Source organism: Mobula hypostoma, chromosome 3 (assembly GCF_963921235.1).
Source record: "Mobula hypostoma chromosome 3, sMobHyp1.1, whole genome shotgun sequence".
Lineage (NCBI taxonomy): Eukaryota > Metazoa > Chordata > Chondrichthyes > Myliobatiformes > Myliobatidae > Mobula > Mobula hypostoma.
Window position 1 is genome coordinate 227311974 of NC_086099.1, and position 25203 is coordinate 227337176.

Here is a 25203-nt window from a genome sequence, read left to right on the forward strand (position 1 = left end):
TGTATGAAAATGGCATTTCTTTGTTCAGACTTCAGAACGGCGTGGTGATAGGTGCCATGCTGTCCTCCTTGTACACCAGATTGAGGAATGAGTGAGTCCAATTAATTGACGATGGCACTAGCATATGAAGTTCAAGCCCCAGCACTGACGGAAAGATCGGGAGGGAACAGAGGAGGCTAGTTACTTGGGTGGAAGGCCATTGTTGTAGAGAGATAGTGAGTAGGCACGATCACAATCCCACCTCAACTACAGTATAATTATGGAGAGACATTTAACTCCCAGTTAGTAACATGAGAGAAGAAGACTGATAGTGAGAATGGAAGATTAATGTGATGGCAGTTTTGGACGGGAAGTCAGGAGCAAACGCAATAGAGGAAAACCTCTGCATGTTGAGCTGAGAAAAAATGAGCTTACTAACGTTACCAAAGCTGAGGATGTCACCTTGTACTTTCAAAGCTCTCCAACAGCCTCTAGTGACAGACATCTGCACTGCAACAGTTGAATGCACTAATTCACCCCAAGTGTCAGGCATAAAATGAAAACAGTGAGTGAGTTAATTCACAGGGACAGTACACAATGAAAATCACTGATCTGACAGAAGAAGTCAGAGCAAGCAAACATTCTAAAATAGTCAATTGGGAAAATTATTTCCATCAGTCAATTAGTCAACAGGTACGTGCTTGGCAATAAATTGAAGATAAACTATCAGAACTAAGTAGCAAAGGAAGAGACACAAACGCTGGAACTCAGCAGCTCAGTCAGCATCCATGGAAGGGAACGAAGGGTCGGGACCCTTCATCAGGACTGGAAAGAAAAAGGGGAGAGATGCCAGAAAAGGTAAGAGGAGGAGAAGGAGTACAAGCTGGCAGTGATAGGAGAGAGGGAGGGTGGCAGGGTAGGTGAGTTGGGGGAAGGTAGAAGAAGGAAGTAGCTGCAGAGTGTTAGGTGGAAGAGGAAAAGGGCTGAAGGAGGAATTGGAAAAGAGAGGACAGTGAACCATGGGAGACCGGGAAGGAGGAGGGGCACCAGAGAAAGGTGATAGGCAGATGAGTGGTGGAGAGTATATTGACTGGCCACATCTCAGCCTGGAATGGAAGCACCAATGCCCTTGAATGAAAAATCCTACAAATGCCAGTGGATACAGCCCAGTCCATCACGGGTAAACCCCCCCTCCAACCACTAAGCACAACCACGTGAAACGCTGCGGTAGGAAAACAGCATCTATCACTAGGGACCCCTCAACCCAGGCCCAAGCCACGCTCTCTTCTCGCTGCTGTCATCAGGAGCCTCAGAACTCACATCAACAGCTTCAGCAACTGTCATTAACCTTCAACCATCAGGCTCAGGAACCAGAGGGGACAACTTCACTTATCCATCATTGAAATGTTCCCACAACCCATGGATTCACTTTCAAGGACTCTTCATCTCATGTTCTTGATTTATTGCTTATTTATTTATTATTTATTGTTGTCTTTTGCACACTGGTTCAATGCCCAAGTTGGCACTGTTTTTCATTGATTCTGTTATAGTTATTATTCTATGGATTTACTGAGTCTGCCCACAAGACAATAAATCTCAGGGTTGTACATGGTTACATATATGTACTTTGATAATAATTTATACTTTGAACTATGAGGAAGAGAGGAAGGCACCTTCCAAGCTGTGCAATTAAAATCAGGGAACAGTTCAAACAAGAAGCAATCCACTCTGGCCACTGCTTCGATGCTGGTTGATGGGTCGATAAGTAACCCAAGCTGATCAACATTCTCGTACTGGTATGTAGATCACAGGTGAAGTAAACTTGAGCTGTGACCAGCAAATGCTGGGCCTGTATTTGTCAGAGTTTAGAAGAATGAGGGGGGATCTCATTGAAACCTATTTAATATTGAAAGGCCTGGATAGAGTGGATGTAGAGAGGACGTTTCCTTTAGTGGGAGAGTCTAGAGCAGCCTTTTTCAACCCTTTTGCCCTGGAGGAACCTTTGAAATAATTTTCAGGTCCAGGGAAACCCTGCGTAAAAATGATGCTACAGCTTACAGTCCGCTAGCGAGATCAGTAAGCTGTAGATATAATCCAAAAATAATGTCAATGCTCTTTTGAGTAGAGAATGAATTTTTAGCCAACTTTGCTTGAAAAAAAATAGGTAGTTAAGCTCAGCTTACCTTTCTTGAAATTAAATCTTTTTCTTTCCCTTTCATAAATCTTAAAAATTCATAAGGTAAACATAATAAGTTTCTATTAAATAACTAGCTTAATCCAAATTGAGATTTAATTTTTCTAAAGTTAGGTTTAGTAGATTTAATTTAAAGAAAGGTTGTAAATTGATTTTATAACATGAAGATTTATTGGCAATGTTGAATAGTAAAGTTACTAGAAACTATAAGCCAAAGCAATATGAATAAAAATGTAGCCTAAGACACACTTCTACACAAGACTTTGAACAAAACATTTTCTTACTAAGTAACGTGATCAGGCTCAAATATAGACCTAGCATGTGAAACCTGTGCTTGTTTTTTACGTTGGTTAAAGAAAATAGCACAAAATATGAAAGCTTCACAATACAACTCACTTCTAATCTACACAATCCACCTTTTGTAATACTTACAATAACAGCAAAGTGGGACACCAGCAGCTGAGTTGCGGCATGTCAAAGTTCCTTCTTTAAGAATGAAAATTTCCCTCCAACTTTCTACTACTGGTAGTTAGTTCGCTCCCATAAGTCAGTCAGTGGCGTGTCAAAGGAACATGAGGGAGGTAACTCAGGAGGGAGAGCTGATGACACAGCCCAAGTTGGGCGAGTCCATTCAATGCTCGGAAAACCCCCTTCATGCTTCTCGTCAGCTTACCGTCCACCCCTCCATGCAATACAGCGCTCACCAATTATCAGCCTATCGTCCACCCCTCCATGCAATACAGCGCTCACCAATTATCAGCCTATCGTCCACCCCTCCATGCAATACAGCGCTCACCAATTATCAGCCTATCGTCCACCCCTCCATGAAATACAGCGCTCACCAATTATCAGCCTATCGTCCACCCCTCCATGAAATACAGCGCTCACCAATTATCAGCCTATCGTCCACCCCTCCATGAAATACAGCGCTGACCAATTATCAGCCTATCGTCCACCCCTCCATGAAATACAGCGCTCACCAATTATCAGCCTATCGTCCACCCCTCCATGCAATACAGCGCTCACCAATTATCAGCCTATCGTCCACCCCTCCATGCAATACAGCGCTCACCAATTATCAGCCTATCGTCCACCCCTCCATGCAATACAGCGCTCACCAATTATCAGCCTATCGTCCACCCCTCCATGAAATACAGCGCTCACCAATTATCAGCCTATCGTCCACCCCTCCATGAAATACAGCGCTCACCAATTATCAGCCTACCGTTCTCCCCTCTCTGCAATATACTGCTTACCAAATATCACCGGCCTCCCCTACCTCACGTCAAAAACTGAGAATGGACTCAACGAAATAAACACAGTTCTAGTGTGCACTGCCACACTGGGCTGAAAGAACTCTAACGAATTGCTAACAAGGCTGATCGGTCACTGCCCACCACTGCGAGTGCTAGCATTGCACATCCTGCAGTTCAAAAAGCGATATTTATTTTTAAAAATCATGATCTGTCACAGAACCCTGGTCTAGAACCAGAGAGCACAGTCTCAGAGTTGAAGGATGTCAATTTTCGAAAAGAGATTATGAGGAATTTCTTTAGCCAGAGGGTGGTGAATCTATGGAATTCATTGCCACAGGTGATTGTAGAGGCCAAGTCATTGGGTTTATTGAAAGTAGAGGTTAATAATAGGTTCTTGATTAGTCAGTGTGTCAAAGGTTACAGGGAGAAGGCAAGAGAATAGAATTGAGAGGGATAATAAATCAGCTAGGATGGAACATGGAGCAGACTCTATAGGCCAAATAGCCTAATTCTGCTCCTATGTCTTGTGCTCTGAAGATCCAAGTAGTGTTTAACCATGATGAGTTCAATCCTAGAAACACAGAAATATAGAAAGCCTAGAGCACAATACAGGCCCTTCGGCCCACAATGCTGTGCTGAACATGTCCTTACCTTAGAGATTACCTAGGGTTACCTATAGCCCTCTATTTTTCTGAACTCCATGTACCTGTCCAGGAGTCTCTTAAAAGACCCTATCGTATCCGCCTCCACCACTGTTGCCAGCAGCCCATTCCACACACTCACCACTCTGCGTAAAAAAACTTATCCCTGACATCTTCTCTGTACCTGCTCCCAGGCACCTTAAAACTATGCCCTCTCGTGCTGGCCATTTTAACCCTGGGAAAAAGCCTCTGACTATCCACATGATCAATGCCCCTCATCACCTTATACACCTCTGTCAGGTCACCTCTCACCCTCCGTCGCTCCAAGGAGAAAAGGCCGAGTTCACTCAACCTGTTTTCATAAGGCACGCTCCCCAATCCAGGCAACATCCTTGTAAATCTCCTCTGCACCCTTCCTATGGCTTCCACATCCTTCCTGTAGTGAGGTGACCAGAACTGAGCACAATACTCCCAAGTGGGGTCTGATCAGGGTCCCGTATAGCTGCAACATTACTTCTTGGCTCCTAAACTCAATCCCACGATTGATGAAGGCCAATGCATCATATGCTTTCTTAGCCACAGAGTCAATCTGTGCAGCAGCTTTGAATGTCCTATGGACTCGGACCCCAAAATCCCTCTAATCCTCCACACTGCCAGAAGTCTTACCATTAATACTATATTCTGTCATCATACTTGATCTACCAAAATGAACCACTTCACACTTATCTGGGTTGAACTCCATCTGCCACTTCTCAGCCCAGTTTTGCATCCTATCAATGTCCCGCTATAACCTCTGACAGCCCTCCACACCATCCACAACACCTCCAACCTTTGTGTCATCAGTTACTAACCCATCCCTCCACTTCCTCATCCAGGTCATTTCTAAAATTCACGAAGAGTAGGTGTCCCAGAACAGATCCCTGAGGCACACCACTGGTGACCAACCTCCACGTAGAATATGACCCATCTACAACCACTCTTTGCCTTCTGTGGGCAAGCCAGTTCGGGATCCACAAAGCAAGGTCCCCTTGGATCCCATGCCTCCTTAATTTCTCAATAAGCCTTGCATGGGGTTCCTTGCAATCCTCTACCACTTTTTAGGCAGCAAGTTTCAGATGCCCAAATAAGTGCTCTTGTCATCCCCCACTCACCCTTCTACCAATTACTTTAAATCTACTTTCCTGGTTACTGAGGTCTCTGAAGAAAGAAGTCTTCCTATTTGACTTATCTGGGCCCCTCAATTTTATACACCTCAATTAAGTATTGTCTCCAACTCCACTGTTCCAAAGAAAACAGGCATAGCTTATCCAATCTGACCTTGTTGCTGAAATTTTCCAGTCCCGGTAATATTCTTCTAAATCTCCCCTGCACCCTTTCCAGTACAATCACACCTACCCTGTAATATGGTGGCTACAGCTATACACAGAACAAAAGCTGTGGCCTAACTAGCTCTGCATGCAGTTCCAGTATAATTGTCCTGTTCTATTCTTTGGTTAATAATAGAAAAGCACCCCAAATAATTTTATTTTGAGGTGATTGGAGGAATTTTTAAGGTGACTGGGCATAATTTTTGTGTGATTGGATTCAACGCCTCAGCTAACGAAGGCCAAAACACATATGGCTTCTTATTAATTCTGTCAACTTTCGCTGCAACCCTGAGGGATCTATGGACATGGAGCCCGAGATCCCTCTGTTCTTGCACACTGATAAGAATCCTGTCGTTAACCCTGTGTTCTGGCTTTATCAAAGCCATAAACGAAGAAAATTTTGTATGAAGAATGTATTATTCATTGATTCTGTCATGGTTATTAGATTTAATGAGTATGTCCGCAAAAAACGAATCTCAGGGTTTGTATACATAAAGTAGCTTCAATAAAATTTTGATAAAACTGACTTTGAACATCACCATATGCTAACTTGAGATTCATTTTCTTGCAGGCATTTACATAAACAAAGACTGATAAATAAACAATGTTCAAAAGAAGACAAATTGTATAAATAAAAGCAATAATACTGAGAATGAGTTGAAGAGTCCTTGAAAGTGAGTTTGTAGTTTGTGTGATCAGTTCAGTTGTCACAGGTAGGTTATTGTACATGGTGAACAGTGGATATGTGGAACACCCTGCTGGGGTGGTGATAAAGGCAGGTACATTAAGGACATTTAAGAGACTCTGAGATATGCACATGGACGATAGAAAAACAGGCCAATGTGGGAGCTGGGTGACAGGGTCGAGATACGTCTCTACTGAAGATGTAAGGTGCTCCTGCCCTCTGCTAGCCTACAGGTAACCCTTGTATAAGGTGTAGCACTTGCTTAGCCCCCGATCAGTGTCATGTGAAGCCACAGGACCAGCTGGTGGATGGTCATGTCAGCAGCTGGTTATGTGACCTCTGACACCAGGCAGACAATCTCTGAAGAGTACCAATATCAATGATGGCTGGGAACCCATCTTGTATAGACACTGCCCAGAAGGCGGAAATGGCAAACTACTTCTGTAGAAAAATTTGCCAAGAACAATCTCAGTCATAGACCGTTATCACCTACGTCATGGCACACAATGACGACGATGATGATGTGGGAACAGGTTAAAAGGTTGGCACAGCACTGTGGGCCGATGGGCCTGTACTATTCTATGTCCTAAATGTTTTCTTAACCCCCTTATTGATCAGTTTGCTACCTTTAAAACGTCTATTGATAAGTTCCCTCTTTTCCCTGCTTTACTGCACCTCACCAAATTCATCTCCCAAATAGATCAGTACAGCACAGGAACAGGCCCTTCAGCCTACAACGTGCCGGCCATGAAACTGAACCTGTCTCGTTGAACGTGATCCATATCCTTCCATTCCCTACATGCTCATGCACCCGTGTAAATGCCTCCATCGTCTCTGCTTTCACCACCACCCTTGGAAACACATTTCAGGCGCCCACCACTCTCTGTGTAAAACAACATGACCCCAGACTAACTTTCCCCCTCTCACTTTAACATGCCCTCCAGTATTTAACATTTCAACCCTGGTAAAAGATGCTGCTGTAGGAGTGTCGACAAAAATCGACACGAGTGTAATTACTTCAACGTACACTTTACTGAAACTGCCAACAAATGGCGATATATATATATATATATATAAAAGCACCGCCCTCCAAGCATAATAATGTACAACCTAACACATAATATACACAGTGGAATTAACAGTCTGACTGAATTCTGCCTAATGAAATTAAGGAGTCCCTAGTCCCTACACACGCTCCCCCAAAATTCACCCTAGCAGACAAAATCAAGCAAGCAGGCCCCACAAAACTCAGCCGAACCTACTCCTTGTCTGCCTTCATGAGCAATGCCGGGGAGGAAGAACGGTCAGTGTCAGAAGGCCTGGAGGTGGGAGGGCGGCCCCTCTGCGGGGGCTGTGCCACTTGCACCGGAGAGTCCCGGTCCATAAGGGCAAGCTCAAGACGATCCACAGGAACATTGTCTGGGATGCCTCCAAAGTCCAGTGTAAAAACCTTTCCCCGCTTCCAGCACGCGGAACGGGCCATCATAAGGCAGCCGCAGGGGATGCCGATGGCCATCCTGACGGACAAACACATACAGCGCCTCCCACAGACCCGGCAACAGGTGCGACCACGGCAGGCCAAGCTGCGCCATGACAGGGCTTGTCCGAAAACAAACTGCAGAAAAGGGGCCGTCCCCAGGCCCAACGTGAGCCACGGCAGTCTGTCCACCCAACAACGTCACTGAGGCACGGAGAGCAGCCTTCATTGAACGGTGGAACCGCTCACACAGATCGTTGAGGGTGATAAGCCATGGTCCAGTGCAGTTTGACACCCTCCACCCTGGGGTTTTCACACAATGTGGAGAGCAGGGGGGGACTGCTGGGCTCCTGATGATGCCCAGGCGCTCCAACTCAGCCTAAGCGATGGCTAGCTTCTCCAGGTCGAGGCGCCTGGCGTGGGCGTGAAAGGGCAGGCAGTGGTGAGGGTGTGGTGCTTCATTCTGTGCATAGTGGTGGTGGAGGAGAAGGTTGGCTCAGTCGGCTCTGGGAACTCAGCAAGGGGCCAGAGGAAGTCGTCAGAGGCTGGAGAACTCTGAAGTTCCGGTGGGGCTGGGTATGCCAGAGAGGGAGCAGAAAGTCTCTGTGTTGACAAGGCCCCGGTTCTGGACATCAATGAGAAGGCTGTTGGTGCAGAGGACGTCGGCCCCCAGCAGGGGTGTAGACACTGCTGCCAACACAAAATTCCAGCTGAACTTCTGCCTGTTGAAGCACAATGCCATCTCACGCTTACCAAAGATCCAGATGGCGCTGCCATTTGCAGCCTTGAGAGACGGCCCATATTCCACAGTTCGTATGTCCAGTTTAGATGTGATCAGGACGCTCACCTGAGTGCCTGCGCCACAGAGGAAACAGAGGCTGTAACGAACAACAAACTGCCTGATCTGCCGAAGCCCACAGCAGCTATCGGGTGCCAGCTATTCTGTTTCCCGACTCCTTGAACCCACAGGCTGGGCGGCACTTCTTAGCTCTCGGCCCAAACCTCGCATGGTAGGGGCACAGGGTGGGAGACCATTGGTGAGCTGTGGCGATCATCTCATGATAAGGTGGCGGCTAGGTAGCGAAGTCGCCCAGCCATATGGTTGCACGGGCCCTCTTGGTGACGGAAAACACCTTGTCAGCCTCTCTCGCTAGAGCCTGCAGGTCTTTGAGGGGAGAGCCTGCCAGAGACAACCGCAGCTCGCCTGGTAGTTGTTGCAGAAAAAGCTCTCTGAAGAGGAAACATGGCTGATGTCTGCCAAGGAGAGCCAACGTGTGGTCCATCAACTCTGACAGCTTGGAGTTGCCTAAGTCAGGCAGTGAGAGGAGCCGACAGACACGTCCAGACATAGAAAGTTTGGAAGTCTCTAGAAGGAGTTGCTTAAGAGTCTTGTACCTGCTGACTTCCGGGGGTGCTGTAGGATGCTCATCACCTTGGTCGCCGTAGAGCTGGCTAATGCTGTGACAACTTAATATTTCGTGTCAGCTTGCCAGATTCCCTGCACTGCTTGAGTGAACCAAATGGCAGCATGTTCCTGCCAGAATTCAGGGAGCTTAAGAGCAATAGCGTTTGCAGTCATGATTGTAAAGCCAGTGAAATCACTCCGGAACGTCCTGAGGAGCATCGGGGTCACCAACGTCGGAGTGCCAACAAAAATCGGCATGAGTGCAATTACTTCTAATGTACACTTTATTGAAACCGCCAACAAATGGCGACTTAATATATATATGTAAATGCCCCGCCCCCAAAACATAATAGCATACAACGTAACACTTAACATATAGGGCAAACTTAACCCTTAAGAATTCTGCCTAATGAAATTAGAGTCCCTACACTGCCTGTTTATCCTCTCTGGTGAACACAACGTTTTATAAACTTCTATCACGTTGCCCCCAGTCTCTGACTCCAAAGAAAACCTTTCCTTATAGCTAACACTCCCTAATCCAGGAAAAACCCTGGTGAACCTCTCCAAAGCCTCCACATCCTTCCTGTAATGGGGCGACCAGAAATGCACACTGCACTCCAGATGTGGCCTAACCAAAGATTTATGTGGCTGCAAAAGACTTCCTGACTCTTATACTTGGTGCCAGGGCCAATGAAGGCAAGTATATCATTAACCACTTTACCCATTTCTGTTACTACTTCAAGAAGCTATGGACTTGCATCCCAGGATTCTTCTGTACTCAATACTCCCAAGGATCTTGCCATTTATTGCATACTTTCCCTTACACTTGACTTCCCAAGTTGCAATATCTTACAGTTTATTTTCTTTGTTATTTGGAGATACAGCTTGGTAACGGGTCCTTCTGGCTCAACGAGCCCACGACACCCAATTATAGCCATGTGACAAATTAACCTACTAACCAGCAGGTCTTTGGAATGAGGGAGGAAACTAGAGCACCCAGGGGAAATCCACGCAGTAATGGAGAGAGTGTACAAACTCTTTACAGAAACAGTGGGAATTGAACCTGGGTCAATGGCATTGTAAAGTTATGCTAACCTTGTTACTATGCCACCTGGATAAACTCCATCTGCCATGTTTCTGCTCACATCTACAACTAACCCCTCTCCTGTAGTATCCTTTTACAAGCTTCTTCACTATCTGTCACATAATCAACTCACTTCAGGCAAGGTCCTTTCAGAGACTCAATAGTTGTTGAACAACACTTCATAGTGTGTGCAACAACAGTCCCAACATAGAGTCATAGAACACTACAGCACAGAAACAGGCCCTTTGCCCCATCTAGTCCATGCTGAACTGTTACCCTGCCTAATCCCATCAACCTGTACCCAGGTCATATCACTCCATCCATGTACTTACCCAAACCTCTCTTAAACATTGCAATCAAACCTACATCCACTGGCAGCTCATTCCACACACTCACCACCCAGTCAGTGAAAATACCTCCTCCCTTAAATATTTCACCTTTCACCCTTACCCCATGACCTCTAGTTCTAGCCTCACCCAACCTCAGTGGGAAAAGCCTATTTCCATTTACCCTATCCATACCCCTCATAATTTTGTATACCGCTCAGCCCCAGTGCTTTGTTCTATCCTCCTCTAGGTTCTGACATGCAGGCAGGTATCAGGGTCTCACAACCATTTAGAAACATAATTCAAAAAGATTAATTCCCACCTGATGTGGGTCAAACTTGGCATCTCCAAACTGCCCCTTCTGAATCCTGTGAACAAGGTCTATTTGTTCGTCTGTAAGCCGGATATCAGTGCCAGTCATCTTATCTGGAACAGTACGCCTGTGGACAAGAAGCAAGCAATAATAAGACCATAAGACACAGGAGCAGAAACAAACTATTCACCCTATCGACTACTCTGACATTCAAAGTTCAAACAAAGTACATCAGAATCAGAACCAGGTTTATTATCACTGGCGTGTGATGTGAAATTTGATAACTTAGCAGCAGCAGTTCAATGCAGTACATAATCTAGCAGAGACAATAGACAATAGGTGCAGGAGTAGGCCATTCAGCCCTTCGAGCCAGCACCACTTCACTGTGATCATGGCTGATCATCCACAATCAGTACCCTTTTCCTGCCTTCTCCCCATATCCATTCACTCCGTTATCTTTAAGAGTTCTATCTAACTCTTTTTTGAAAGAATCCAGAGAATTGGCCTCCACTGCCTTCTGAGGCAGAGCATTCCACAGAACCACAACCCTCTGTGTGAAAAAGTTTTTCCTCAACTCCGTTCTAAATGGTCTACCCTTTATTCTTAAACTGTGGCCTCTGGTTCTCGACTCCCTAAACATTGGGAACATGTTTCCTGCCTCTAGCGTGTCCAATCCCTTAATAATCTTATATGTTTCAATCAGATCCCCTCTCATCCTTCTAAATTCCAGTGTATACAACCCCAGTCGCTCCAATCTTTCAACATATGACAGTCCCGCCATCCCAGGAATTAACCTCGTGAACCTCAATAGCTGGAATGTCCTTCCTCAAATTTGGAGACCAAAACTGTACACAATATTCCAGGTGTGGTCTCACCAGGGCCCTGTACAACTGCAGAAGGACCTCTCTGTTCCTACACTCAATTACCCTTGTTATGAAGGCCAGCATGCCATTAGCTTTCTTCACTGCCTGCTGTACCTGCATGCTTACTTTCAGTGACTGATGAACCTTCAGAGAGAGAGAAAAAAAATAAAATAAAACATAATAAATAAAAAAGTGAATCAATTATGTATATTGAATAGATTTTTAAAAAATGTGCAAAAACAGAAATACTGTATATTAAAAAAGAGATGTAGTGTCCAAAGCTTCAATATCCATTTAGGAATTGTATGGCAGAGGGGAAGAAGCTGTTCCTGAGTCACTGAGTGTGTGCCTTCAGGCTTCTGTACCTCCTACCTGTTGGTAACAGTGAGAAAAGGGCATGCCCTGGGTGCTGGAGGTCCTTAATAATGGACCTCCATTTATTATCAAAGTATGTATACACTATACAGGCTTGAGATTTTTCTTATTACTGGCAGCCACAAAACAAGAAACCAAAAAGAATCCATTAAAAAAAAGACCAACAAACACCCAATGTGTAGAGAGAGAGATAAACACAAATTGTGCAAACAACAAAAGCAAGTAAATAGCATTTGGAATGAAAGTGAGTCGTCAGACATGGAGCCTGCAGCAGGCCCACAACATCAGCCTCAGCACAGTGCAGAGTGGGGTAAACAATGTGGAGCCCGCAGACACGGAGTCTGACAGGCCACAGCCTCAGTTCAGTGCAGCCTGGAGTAAGCATAGTGGAGCCCACAGACACGGAGTCTGACAGGCCACAGTCTCAGTTCAGTGCAGAGTGGAGTAAACACCGAGGAGCCTGCAGACACGGAGTCTGACAGGCCACAGTCTCAGTTCAGTGCAGAGTGGGGTAAACACCGTGGAGCCCACAGACACGGAGTCTGACAGGCCACAGTCTCAGTTCAGTGCAGAGTGGGGTAAACACCGTGGAGCCCACAGACACGGAGTCTGACAGGCCACAGTCTCAGTTCAGTGCAGAGTGGGGTAAACACCGAGGAGCCCACAGACACGGAGTCTGACAGGCCACAGTCTCAGTTCAGTGCAGAGTGGAGTGAACACTGTGGAGCCTGCAGACACGGAGTCTGACAGGCCACAGCCTCAGTTCAGAGTCTGACAGACCACAGCCTCAGTTCAGTGCAGAGTGGAGTGAACACCGTGGAGCCCGCAGACCTGGAGTCTGACAGGCCACAGCCTCAGTTCAGTGCAGAGTGGGGTAAACACCGAGGAGCCTGCAGACACGGAGTCTGACAGGCCACAGTCTCAGTTCAGTGTCTGACAGACCACAGCCTCAGTTCAGTGCAGAGTGGGGTAAACACCGTGGAGCCCACAGACACGGAGTCTGACAGGCCACAGTCTCAGTTCAGTGCAGAGTGGGGTAAACACCGTGGAGCCCACAGACACGGAGTCTGACAGGCCACAGTCTCAGTTCAGTGCAGACTGGAGTGAACACTGTGGAGCCTGCAGACACGGAGTCTGACAGGCCACAGCCTCAGTTCAGAGTCTGACAGACCACAGCCTCAGTTCAGTGCAGAGTGGAGTGAACACCGTGGAGCCCGCAGACACGGAGTCTGACAGGCCACAGCCTCAGTTCAGTGCAGAGTGGGGTAAACACCGTGGAGCCTGCAGACACGGAGTCTGACAGGCCACAGCCTCAGTTCAGTGCAGAGTGCAGTAAACTTCACAGAGCAGCAAGCAGAACAACTGTGGATTTATAACCCCTCTCAACCCCGTTCTCCTGTCTTCTCTCCATAACATTTGATGCCCTGACTATCAAGAACCTATCAATCTCCACTTTAAATATACCCAATGACTTGGCTGCCACAGCCACCTGTTACAATGAATTCCACAATTCACCAGCCTCTGGCTAAAGAACTTCCTCTGCATCCCCGTTCTAAAGGGATGTCCTTCTATTCTGCGGCTGTGCCCACTGGTCCTAGACTCCCCCACTATACGAAACAGTATATAAAAGTTATTCGTTATCCATACCAGTAATCTGGATTCTCCATTTTATCCAGAAATTCATCCAGTTCATCCTTATTTCGGATTGGTTTGTAGATCTTTTTCCCATCTAAGTCATATCCAATGTGTGGATAGTCTTTGTACCATTCCATAGGGATATTACCCACAGTATTCCGGATATCCTACGAAAGTGTTGGGAAAATAAAAGACATTTAATTTCATCCAAATAAAAATACATTACTGACACATACAAAATGCTGGAGGAGCTCAGCACGTCAGGCAGCGTCTATGGAAAGGAATAAACAGTTGACATTTACATTACGGATTAATGATCATAATTAAAGGCCAAGGTCAAAAGTTATTATTCCATCAAATATCATCAACAGTGCCAAGGTTTCCAGCTTCAAGTTCCCAGGAGTAAACCGTCGATAGTCTGTTCTGGTTTAACCCTGTAAATGGCATGGCCAAGAAAGCTCTCCACTTCCTCAAGAGGCTAAATAAATACCCCCTTTCACCCTCACCAAATTTTAATTGGGGCAACAACTTAAAGCATCCTAACCGGATGCATTACGGTTTGGTGCAGCAATTGCTCTGCCCAAGATTACAAGAAAGTGCAAAGAATCTTGCACACACAGCTCAGCACATCACGGAAACCAGCCTCCCTCTGTGGACCGTCTACACTTCTCGCTGCCTCAGTAAAGAAGCCAACATAATTAAAGACTTCATCCATTCCACATATTCCCCCTTCTCCCATCGAGCAGAGATACAAAAGCCTGAAAGCACATACCACCAAGCTCAACAACAGATTCTATCCCTATGTTGCAAGACTATCGAACAGTTTCCTAGTACGATAAGATGGATTCTTGATCTCAATCTGCCTCATTAAGGTCTTGTAGTTTATTATCTGCCTGCATGGCACTTTTCCTGTAACTGTAACACTACACTCTGCATGCTGTTATTGTTTTCTCCTGTACTACCTCAATACACTGTTGATCGGTAAGGCTGGCATGCAAAGCAAAGCTTTTCCCTCTATCTCAGTACATTGGAAATAATCGACTAATTTACCAAACTTCCATTAACAGAACAACACAAACAAAATGCTGGAGGAACTCAGCAGGTCAGGCAGCATCTATGGAGAGGAATAAACAGTCAATACGTCAGGCATTGGCCAATGTCAGAATTTCTTGTTTGTACAATGTGGACATTGGTCAAGGGATCTTAATAACAAATCAGATTTTGTGTTGCTCGACATTGCACTCAACAGACGCAAAAACATTGAATCCCTGGCAGAGAATTTATGATATTTACCTATTTGTGACATTTACCGGGAGTTTTGCAGACAAAGGGCCTGAACCATTGTGGAGGATCCCTAACCCCCATCCCACAATCTCTCTGACCCACTACCGTCAGGAAGGAGGTTCAGGAGCATCAGGACTAGGACTGGCAGACTGGGTGATAGCTTCTTCCCTCAGGCTGCCAGCACCGAGATCTCGTCACTGGGACAGAGAGCTGTTTACTGTTTACCTGTGCTGTGCACTACATGCATTTTGAATTATATTTTATTTTATGGTAATACTTTGCTTTACATGCTACGTCTGATATACGTTTTGTGGGTGGACTGTGGTCCAGAGGAACATTGTTTCGTTTGGTTGTATACATGTTATCCAGATGCCTTTCGAAAGTTCTGATTGAATCTGCTTCTGCTACCATGATTCTTCAGGAAAATATTATTTACTCTCTTTGCATTCCTCTAGCAGAATCAACTGCTGTTCCACACTTCCATCACTGTAAGCCATCTTGTCACCCCCTCACGGGTTCATACACTTCTGCACCCTTGCCTCCACCCAAGCCAGTAGGCAATCCCTCTTTCATATTACAGGCTTCAATTTTGCTGAGAACTCCAGTAGGTGCTAAATAATGTATTTCACCACACAATTACCCGAGCAGTGTGGCTGGATGTTCAAAATTTAATTACGTGCAACTGAAGCCGAATTCCTCTTAGCCACTGTCAGGTGGATTTTCAATACTCAGAAGTTCATAATGCAACACGGTGAAGGAAATCGATTTCTGAAGTGGAACGATGATGCAGTTAACACTCTGTGATGCAAAGCTAAGAAAATACAGCTGAAAGCAGCTGCAAATGCAATCTGAGCAAGGGCTGCTCCAGCAGAGGACAGCCTACACTTGCTATCAGCTGAGGGTGCTAATAAATAATAGGCAATTAGTGCAACGAGATCCAAAAATACAAATCAGGAGTGAAGATTCAACTCTCAATGAGTGGGAAGGTGTAAAAGCTTTTGAAATGCAGCTCTTACATTTTACAGGCTTGCTGTAGCACTGTGGAAACTCCCACTTTGATGATGGCAATGTGTTACATTGCTCAGACCAGGTGACTAAATTCAGTGGCCACTTTATTGAGCACCTCCTGTACCTAATAAAGCGGCCACAAGTGTATGTTTGTGGTCTTCTGCTGTAGTAGCCCATCCACTTCAAGGTTTGAAGTGTTGTGCATTCAGCTCTTCTGCTGACCACTGCTGTAACATGCGGTTATTCAAGATGCTGTCCCCTTCCGATCAGGTTGAACCAGTCTGGCCAGTCTCCTCTAATCTCTCTCATTAACAAGGCCATTTTCACTGATAGAACTACCACTCACCAGATAGTTTTTTGTTTTTCCACACCATTCTCTGTAAACTCTAGAGAGTATTGTGCCTGAAAATCCCAGGAGATCAGCAGTTTCTGAGATACTCATCCCACCACTTCTGGCACCAATAATCATTCCACGGTCAAAGTCACTTAGATCACATTTCTTCCCCATTCTGATGTTTGGTCTGAACAACAACTGAACCTCTTGATCACTTTTGCATGTTTTTATGCATTGAGCTGTTGCCACACGATTGGCCGATTAGATATTTGCATTAATGAGCAGGTGTACAGGTGTATCTGATAAAGTGGCCAAGGAACTCATCCAGAACGTCTGTCACAAGGCATCAGGAAAAATGGCTGCAACACACCAAATGTATGGGCCCTCCACGAGCTGATACTCTCAAGGGAGAAATATAGCCAATTCCCTCCAAATCATTTCAACAGAATTATTTGAATGTTCTGGCCCGTAATGGCAAAACAGAGTGATGGCTCAGGGCAAACCATGCTTTCCCATCCCACTGTCTGATATAATTTAGGAGAGGCATCATAGCGTAGTAGTTAGGGTAAGGCTACTGCAGTGCCACCAACCTGGGTTCAATTCCCACCACTGTCTATCAGGAGTTTGAACTTTCTCCCCTTGACCGCGTGCTCTTATGGTCTTCTTACACTAGCTATTCTTTATACAAAACCATAAGACACAAGAGAAAAATTAGAACACTCAACTCATCGAGATTGCTCTGCCATTCCATCATGACTGATTTATTATCCCTCTCAACCCCATTCTCCTGCCTTCTCCCCATAACCTTTGATACCCTGACTAACCAAGAACCTGTCAACCTCCACTTTAAATATACTCAATGACTTGGCCTCCACAGCCGTCTGTGGCAATGAATTCCACAGATTTACCACCACCTGGCTAAAGAAATTCCTCCTCATCTCTGTTCTAAATAAACATTCTTCTATTCAGAGGCTGTGCCCTCTGGTCCTAGACTTCCCCACTCTAGGAAACATCCTCTTCATATCCATTCTATCTAGGCCAGAGGTTTCCAACATCTCTACCAAAGGAAATGTAAGGCACTCCTCCCTCTACTAGCCTGCAGATCACCCTTGGGCAAGGTGTAGCACCTGCTTAGCGTCCGCCCACCCCGCAAGGTCAGGGTCACATGAAGTGGGCTGTGTGGAGCTGGAGCTCATCAAGACTGGAAGCTGAAGGGGAGGGAAGATCTCTTGAGAAAAGATACATCACTATCCTAAGCTAATCAAAGCCTACATATGACATCATTTCATTCTTGACGACTGGTCCAAACTGCAATATTTTTCTGAGAAATGACTAACGACCATAAATACCTATCCTGACCAGATCCCAAAGAACACAGAACAATACAACACAGGAACAGGGCCCTTCAGCCTACAATGTTGTGCTGAACCAATTAAATTAGTAATCAAATGGCTAATTAAACAAATCCCTTCTGCCTGCACAATGTCTATATCCCTCCATTTTCCTCACATTCATTTGCCTATCCAAATGTCTCCTAAAAAAGTCTCTAATATGTACCTGCCTCTACCAGCACCCCAGACAGCACATTTCAGGCACTCACCACCCTGTGTAGAAACCTGCCCCTCACATCTCCTTTGAAACTACATCCTCTCACATTAAACACATGCCCTCTGGTATTGGATCTTTCAACCCTGGGAAGAAGATACTGTCTGTCTATTCTATTTTTGCCCCTCATAATCTTATAAACCTCTATCAGATCTCTCCTCAGCCTCCATCACTCAAGAATAAGAGTTAAAAACCAGACAATGTGGAAAATGATTGCTGTGAGGATGGGTACAAGACAATTGATAATTGCTTAATTTTGCTCGGGAAGCAAGAGGCTTCCCAGGTCCTGACTGAACATCTGTTGCTGGAGAATACTGCCCCCGGCCCCCCAATGGTAAGGGGAGGATGCAGCGGGAAGGTAGAGATAAGCACTAGAAGCTGTGTTCTCTTATCCTTTCGAGGACTAGCCTTGGCTCATACAACATGACGCAGTACAGAACACATAGTAGAACATAGAACATTACAGCATATTACAGACCATTCAGCCCACAATGTTGTGCCAACTGTTAACCTACTCTAAGATCAATTTAACCCTTCTCTGCCACAAAGCCCTTCATTTTTCTATCATCCATGTGCCTATTCTGAGTTTCTTAAATGCTCCCAAATCAGGGGTTCCCAACCTGGGGTCTACAGACACCTTAGTTAATAGTAAAGCTTCTTGTGTAAAGAAGATCCCTCTGACATTCCCTTATAGTTTCTTCCAATCACCTTAAAATAATGCCCATCATATTACCCATTCCACCCAGGGATAAAGCCTCTGGCTGTCCACTCGATCTATGCCTCTGATCATCTTATACACCTCTATCAAAATGAATCTCATCTTCTGAGAAAAAGGACCCTATTCCAATTTGTGTTGATTTATTTAATGTTACAACAACCCTCTTGCCTGTCCCACAACACACACACACATTGCATGAGAGCAAACTATATTCCACATCTCAATCTTCCAAATTTTTTTCGGGTAGCGATCTGTAACTTCTGTAAGGGCGAGTTTCCATCACCGGAAGTGCTGTAACAATCATGATATTGGCAGAAGGAACAGAGCACACTCAGTAAGCAGAGATCGTTCTCCTCAATAGTGAAGCGAACAAGGACCTAGGGCTGGGAAGGAAATAGAATCTGTTTGTTTAGGGAAAGAAAAATCACTCTAATACTTGGAGAGGAAAGGAAACCTCAGCTATTTCAGAATGTAGTCACGTCAGTATGCTCTGTCGAGTGTTAACTGGACCATGTTTCACAGCCAGCTGGTTGAACTATGATCCTTATCCACTGGACTAGACACACCACTTGTATCTCCTCCCAGGACAGGAAGAAATCTTACCATGTCAAATCAGGGGCATGCTGCTCACATTAGAGGGCCAGGAGAGACCAGCCAACACATCTTGTGATTGAAGCACGTCAACTGACTGATCAATCAATCGATCACGGCCTTAATAATGCCTTGGATATGGTTGTGTGTCTGGTGGGTACGTGCACATAAGCAGAGAGTTTTAAACAGATCAGGCCTATTGAATATTGAAAGGTCTGGATAGAGTGGACATGGAGAGGATGTTTCCTATAGTGGGAGAGTCTAGGACCAGAGGGCACAGCCTCAGAATTGAGAGACATCCATTTAAAACAGAGATGAGGCAGAATTTCTTCAACCAGAGAGCAGTGAATCTGTGGAATTCATTGTCACAGGAGGCTGAGTCACTGCGTATATTTAAAGTGGAGATTGATATGTTCTTGATTAGTCAGGAGTTGAGAGGGAAAATAAATCAGCCATGATAGAATGGCAGAAGACCCTCAGTGGGCTAAATGGCCTAATTCTGCTCCTGTGCCTTATGGTCTTATCTCTGCCTTGATCAACTAACCCCTCAACACATTTCATGACTTGTGTCAGTAATCTTCTTCTTCTTCATGTGCCTTGCACGTTACACGCTTGGGCGATCATGGTTCTCCACATCAAACGATCCCTCGCAGCGTCAATGATATCTCGCACACTGTTAGTTCTGTAAGATCTGTTAGTTCTTTCACAGTGTCAGTAATAATCAACCTGATTCTGAACTTCCTCACCTGCCAACTTATTTCACCAATTTCCTTTTGCACACATTTCCTACATCAAAACAGTGACGACAGTTTAACGTGGCATATAATTGTACGAAACATCACCAAGCCCGGCTGCGGAGGGGAGAAGGCCGGGAATGGGTCTAGCAACGCCATTCCGCGAAAACCCCTGAGCTATAGAAATATCCAAATTTGCAAAGACCTCATCCCTGGGAGAGAAAGGGTCTTCATCTGGAAGACATATGAAGTCATGGGGTGGCAGCAGAAGCCATAGGGCCGATCGAACTTCGGCCCAGGATAGAGGAGGACTCTGGCGAGCTGCAGTCGGCGGTCTATGCTCCAGTAGGGGTGATGGGCTTGAGAAGAATTGTACGAAGTGCAACACAACATCAGACTGAGATTTGTTATCAAAAAATTCATAGTAAATTTATTATCAAAGTATATATATGTGTCACCATAAACAACCTTGAGATTCATTTTCCTGTGGATAATCACAGTAAATACGAGAAACACAATAGAATCAATAAAAGACCACACCCACCAGGACAGAAAATAGCCAGTGTGCAAAAAAACACAACACATTGTGCAAATACAAATAGAGAGAAAAAGATGAAATATTAATAATAATAATTACAAAAGAAATAAAGACTGAAAAGGCAGGGTGTCAGTTGAGACAAGAGCCTATTTTGCTCATTTTCTGCACTGGTCATCTCCATGGTGCTGAGGTTATGAAGGGTGCCCTAGCTGCTGAGCTCCATAAGCAAGGCTTTGGGCCTACTCCGGGTTGCTCCAGGGGTTTGGATCTGAGGACTCAATTTGATTTGAACACTGTCGTTCGCTTCAATTGTTTGCATGATTTGTATTTTATTTCTTTCTCTTGCACATCAAATATTGGTCTTTTATTTTTATTTTTAGTCTTTTTTTTCTTTAATTGGGTTCTTTCAGGTTTCTTGCTTTTTGGCTATCTGTGAGCAAGCAAATCTCAAGGCTGTATAATTTACACATTCTTTGATAATAAATGTAATTGAATCTTGAATGTCCAGCACTGGGCACAAACCAAACAGGAAAAGCCTCTGCACTCTCTCTGAAGCTTTCAAATCCTTCCTTTAATGAGGAACTAGAATTGAACATACTATTCCAAGTGTGGTCTAACCAAGAAGCGTGGCAACACTTGCGGTCTGTCTGTCCCTAGCACATCCTCAGATTATGTTGGTCGCTGACACAAATGCCACATTTCACTGTATGTGTCAATGTACAGAGAATCGATAAGCCAGTCATTTACCTTTTAAAAACAGCACGGAAACTCACATATACATACTTAATTATTATTACTCAAGAAATATAAAAATATAAAATTCTGTGGTTAGAATGCTTGTGGAGGTCTAATATATTCCACAATGCATCAAGAGGAGGCATTTAAACTTTTTCCAATCCTGTGGTTAGTTAATGACCTTTCATTATTTTTAGAAGGAATAATGAAGGGGGAAGTGCCAGAATCAATGGCAATATATTTTTGTGAAAATTCTTTCCGGTCAACACATTTTGATTGACGTTGTCGGCTGCCTGGTGGAGGGGTGAAGCAAGTTTAACGTGGGTCTTCAGCTCTGCACTGCAATGAAATCAGAAACTAGCTTGCCTGCCTGCCCATGTGCACGTGCACGTAGCACGGCATTGACCCTAATTTGGCGCCTGTTTCAGCGGGCATTGGAAAAGGGGGAAAACTGCAGTACTGGTGTTCTGCGGTGGAGAGGGTGGGCAGTAGGAACTCGTTGGAGCCAAGACATATTTTTGGCACAGAACAGAACGTGGCTTAATATGAATCCAGCTGTAGACAAGTGTGCTTGATCCAGAGTTGAAATCAAAAGACTGAGCCCTCCAGGTCTGGGCTGTCAATTTGAAAGAAAAGAACATGAATTTTTATAGCAGTGTTCATACACAAATACATTTAGCACACACAGGTGCTTTCTGGAGAGTGGGCACTGAAGTAAAGTAGGAACACAGCAGGTAGTTTAAACTCAAACTTCGATGTTAAAGGTATTAAAATGATCGAATGGATAATAACAGCCAGAACACCAGGTATACAGATTACCAGGTGAGGTGACTTGGCCTGAAATGATGATTGTTTATTCCTCTCCATGACCTGCTGAGTTCCTCCAGCATTGTGTGCGTCTCTGTGCGCCTGTCTGTCTGAATTCTGGATTTCCAGCATCTGCAGAATCTCGTGTTTAAGGTATACAGATTCCCTGGTCCTCGTCAAATAGTGCAATGGAGGTTTTTAAGTTGGTGGTCTGCAGCTCCAGTAATGCAGTGCTTGCTCAGTCTCACACAAGCCTAAATTATGGAGTCTGGTTTCTGAAGCAAGACTTGAAAGCAGGACTTTTTAAGATCAGAAGCAGGAACATTAAAGCTGAGCTCAAGGAACACACAGTGCCGTTGGTTCCAACTTGACAATCATGGTGTGTGTAAATAGCTGAAGGTGGTTAAGAATTTGTGTAACCTGCTATTGGTAGTAATCTCACCAAACATTGCCATCAACATGGTCTGCAAGGAGCTCACTGAGGCTTAACTTGCAGGGAAGCGGAAGCTGACCTTGCCAAGTGGGCACATCCCCTCACAGTACCAGAACCGTGCTATGATGCGCAGTCCTTTTGGCCTGCCAAATGCCATTAAGTTCGACTGATCTTTCGCCAGCTTCCACACCATTAACACACCTCATTCAGTTTTCCATCTGTAACTACTGCACAAAAACAGTAGAGGAAAATAACTGGAGCTGAAATACAGAGGAAGAATGCAATGAGAATAGTTAGTTAAAGGAATGCTGTGCTAAAAGTCAGGAATGATTCATAGTCCTTTGTTAAGCAATGACCTCAACCAAATATCCTTTTAATTATTGTACATGTGGTCTTTTATTCCCTATTCTTGCACTCTAGGTATTCCCATGCCCACCCCCAATAATCTGACCCAAATACTTGGCACAATACCAAACAGAAGAGGGAAAATGTTTCCAATGCTCACTTGGACACTGCATTAAGAGCAGACGTTGACATTTAACAGTGATGTCATTTAAGTAAGATCTACTGTCCTCTGCAGTAGAACAGTCCTAGAGAAGTGTGAAATGGTTACCAATAGCCAACCAGGGATTAGAAAGTGAGGCTGATTGTTTTAAAAGGGCGAGACGGTAACACAGTGAGCACAGCAGCTGCCTCACGGCTCCAGTGACCTGGGTTCAATCCCAACCTCAGGCTTTGTTTACTCAGAGAAATATTATCCCTCACATTACCCCCCTTTAAACTAACCCAGAAAATAATTTAACCCTACCATGTCTCCTCGGTCTCTGTCTTGGTTTGCCCAACACACTGGAAAATTAATTAGCTTTAAGAGTCCCCGGTACGGAAAGATCAATGCCCAAGAACAGAAAAGCCGACAGAAAGTGGTGGACACAACAAAGCCCTCGCCATCATTCAGCACATCTACAAGGAGCAGCATCCATCATCAAGGAGCACCCCACCACGCAGTCATGCTCACTTGTTGCTGTGGCCATCAGGAAGGTGGTACAGGAGGATTAGGTCCCACATACCAGGTTCAGGAACAGTCATCACCCCTCAGCCACCAGGCTCCTGAACCACCTTCACTCACCACAACACTGCATTGATCTCACAATCTATCGACTCACTTTCAAGAACACTACAACTTATTATTTATTCACCTTATTTATTATTTATTAATTATTTTTGCATTTTGCCTTCCTTTCCACATTGTTTGTCAGTCTTTGTGTTTTCATTTGTGGGTCTGATGAAACCAAAATTGAGCTTTTTGGCCATCAGACTAAATGCTATGCTTGGTGTAAGCCAAACACCGCCTATCATCAAAAACACACCATCCCTCCTGTGAAGCGTGGTGGTGTCTACATCATGCTGTGGGGGTGCTTCACTGTGGCAGGCCCTGGAAGGCTTGTGAAGGTGGAGGGTAAAATGAATGCAGCAAAATACAGGGAAATCCTGGAGAAAAACCTGACACGGTCTGCAAGAGAACTGCAATATGGGCGATTTGCTTTCCAGCAATACAATAACTCCAAAAATAAAGCCAAAGCTACATAGGAATGGCTTAAAAACAACAGAGTTAATGTCCTGGAGAGGCCAAGTCAGAGTCTAGACCTCAATCCAATTGAGAATTTGTGGCTGGACTTGAAAAGGGCTGTTCACTCACGATCCTCATGCAATCTGACGGAGCTTGAGCAGTTTTGTAAAGAAGAATGGGGAAAAAATTGCAGTTTCCAGACGTGCAAAGCTGTTAGAGACCTACCTACACAGACTCAAGGCTGTAATTGCAGTCTAAGCAGCTGCTTCTAAATGCTGACTTGAAGCAGGTTGGTAATTATGGAATCCATCATTTTGTGTTTAATAATTGTAATAAATTGAGACCAAGTTGTAGAAATTTGTTTTCACTTTGACATGTAAGAGTCTTTTCTGTTGATCAGTGTCAAAAAAGCAAATTAAATGCACTATGATTCATTGTTGCAAAACAATAAAACATGAAATTTCCAAGCAACACACATCAAAGTTGCTGGTGAACGCAGCAGGCCAGGCAGCATCTCTAGGAAGAGGTACAGTCGATGTTTCAGGCCGAGACCCTTCGTCAGGGCAGGAGGGTGAATAGTTTTTCTAGGCACTGTGTATGTCACCATATACAACACTGAGATTTGTTTTTGAAAACTACCGCACAGAAATAGGCCCTTCAGTCCATATAGTCTGTACTGGACCATTTAACCTACCTAGTCCTATCAACCTGCACCGGGACCACATCTATGTACCTATCCAAATTTCTTTTATATGTTGAAATCAAAATCGCATGCACCACTTGTGCTGGCAGCTTGGGCCACACTCTCACCACCTTCGATTGAAGAAGCTACCTGTCATATTCCCCTTAAACATTTCACCTATCACCCTTAACCCATGACTTCTAGTTGTAGTCTCACCCAACCTCAGTGGAAAAAGCCTGCTTACATTTACCCTATCTATATACCTAATAATTTTGTCTCCCTCTATCAAACCTGCTCTCAATCTTCTACATTCCAAGGAATAAAAAACTGTTCAATCTTTCCTTGTAACTCAGGTCCTCCAGTCCTGGCAACATCCTTGTAAATTTTCTCTGTACTCTCAATCATATTTACATTTTTCCAGTAGGTGGGTGGTCAAAACCGTATACAATAATCCATACTAGGCCTCAACAACGTCTTATACAAATTCAACATAACATCCCATCTCCTGTACTTTGATCTCTGAAGGCCAATGTGCTAAAAAGCTTTACCTGGGGAAAGCAATAGCAG

At 44.7% G+C, this 25203-nt stretch overlaps 1 protein-coding gene across 1 annotated transcript in view; it reads right to left on the minus strand.

Annotated features, from left to right (window-relative positions):
- bop1 (BOP1 ribosomal biogenesis factor) overlaps positions 1-25203 on the minus strand; it is a 244855-nt gene that overhangs the window by 60805 nt on the left and 158847 nt on the right. Inside the window, exons 6-7 of the mRNA XM_063042520.1 lie at positions 13613-13767; positions 10737-10854 (exon numbers count right to left, since the gene is read on the minus strand). Coding sequence (XP_062898590.1) covers positions 10737-10854; positions 13613-13767 — 273 coding nt within the window. The remainder of the gene's footprint in view (positions 1-10736; positions 10855-13612; positions 13768-25203) is intronic.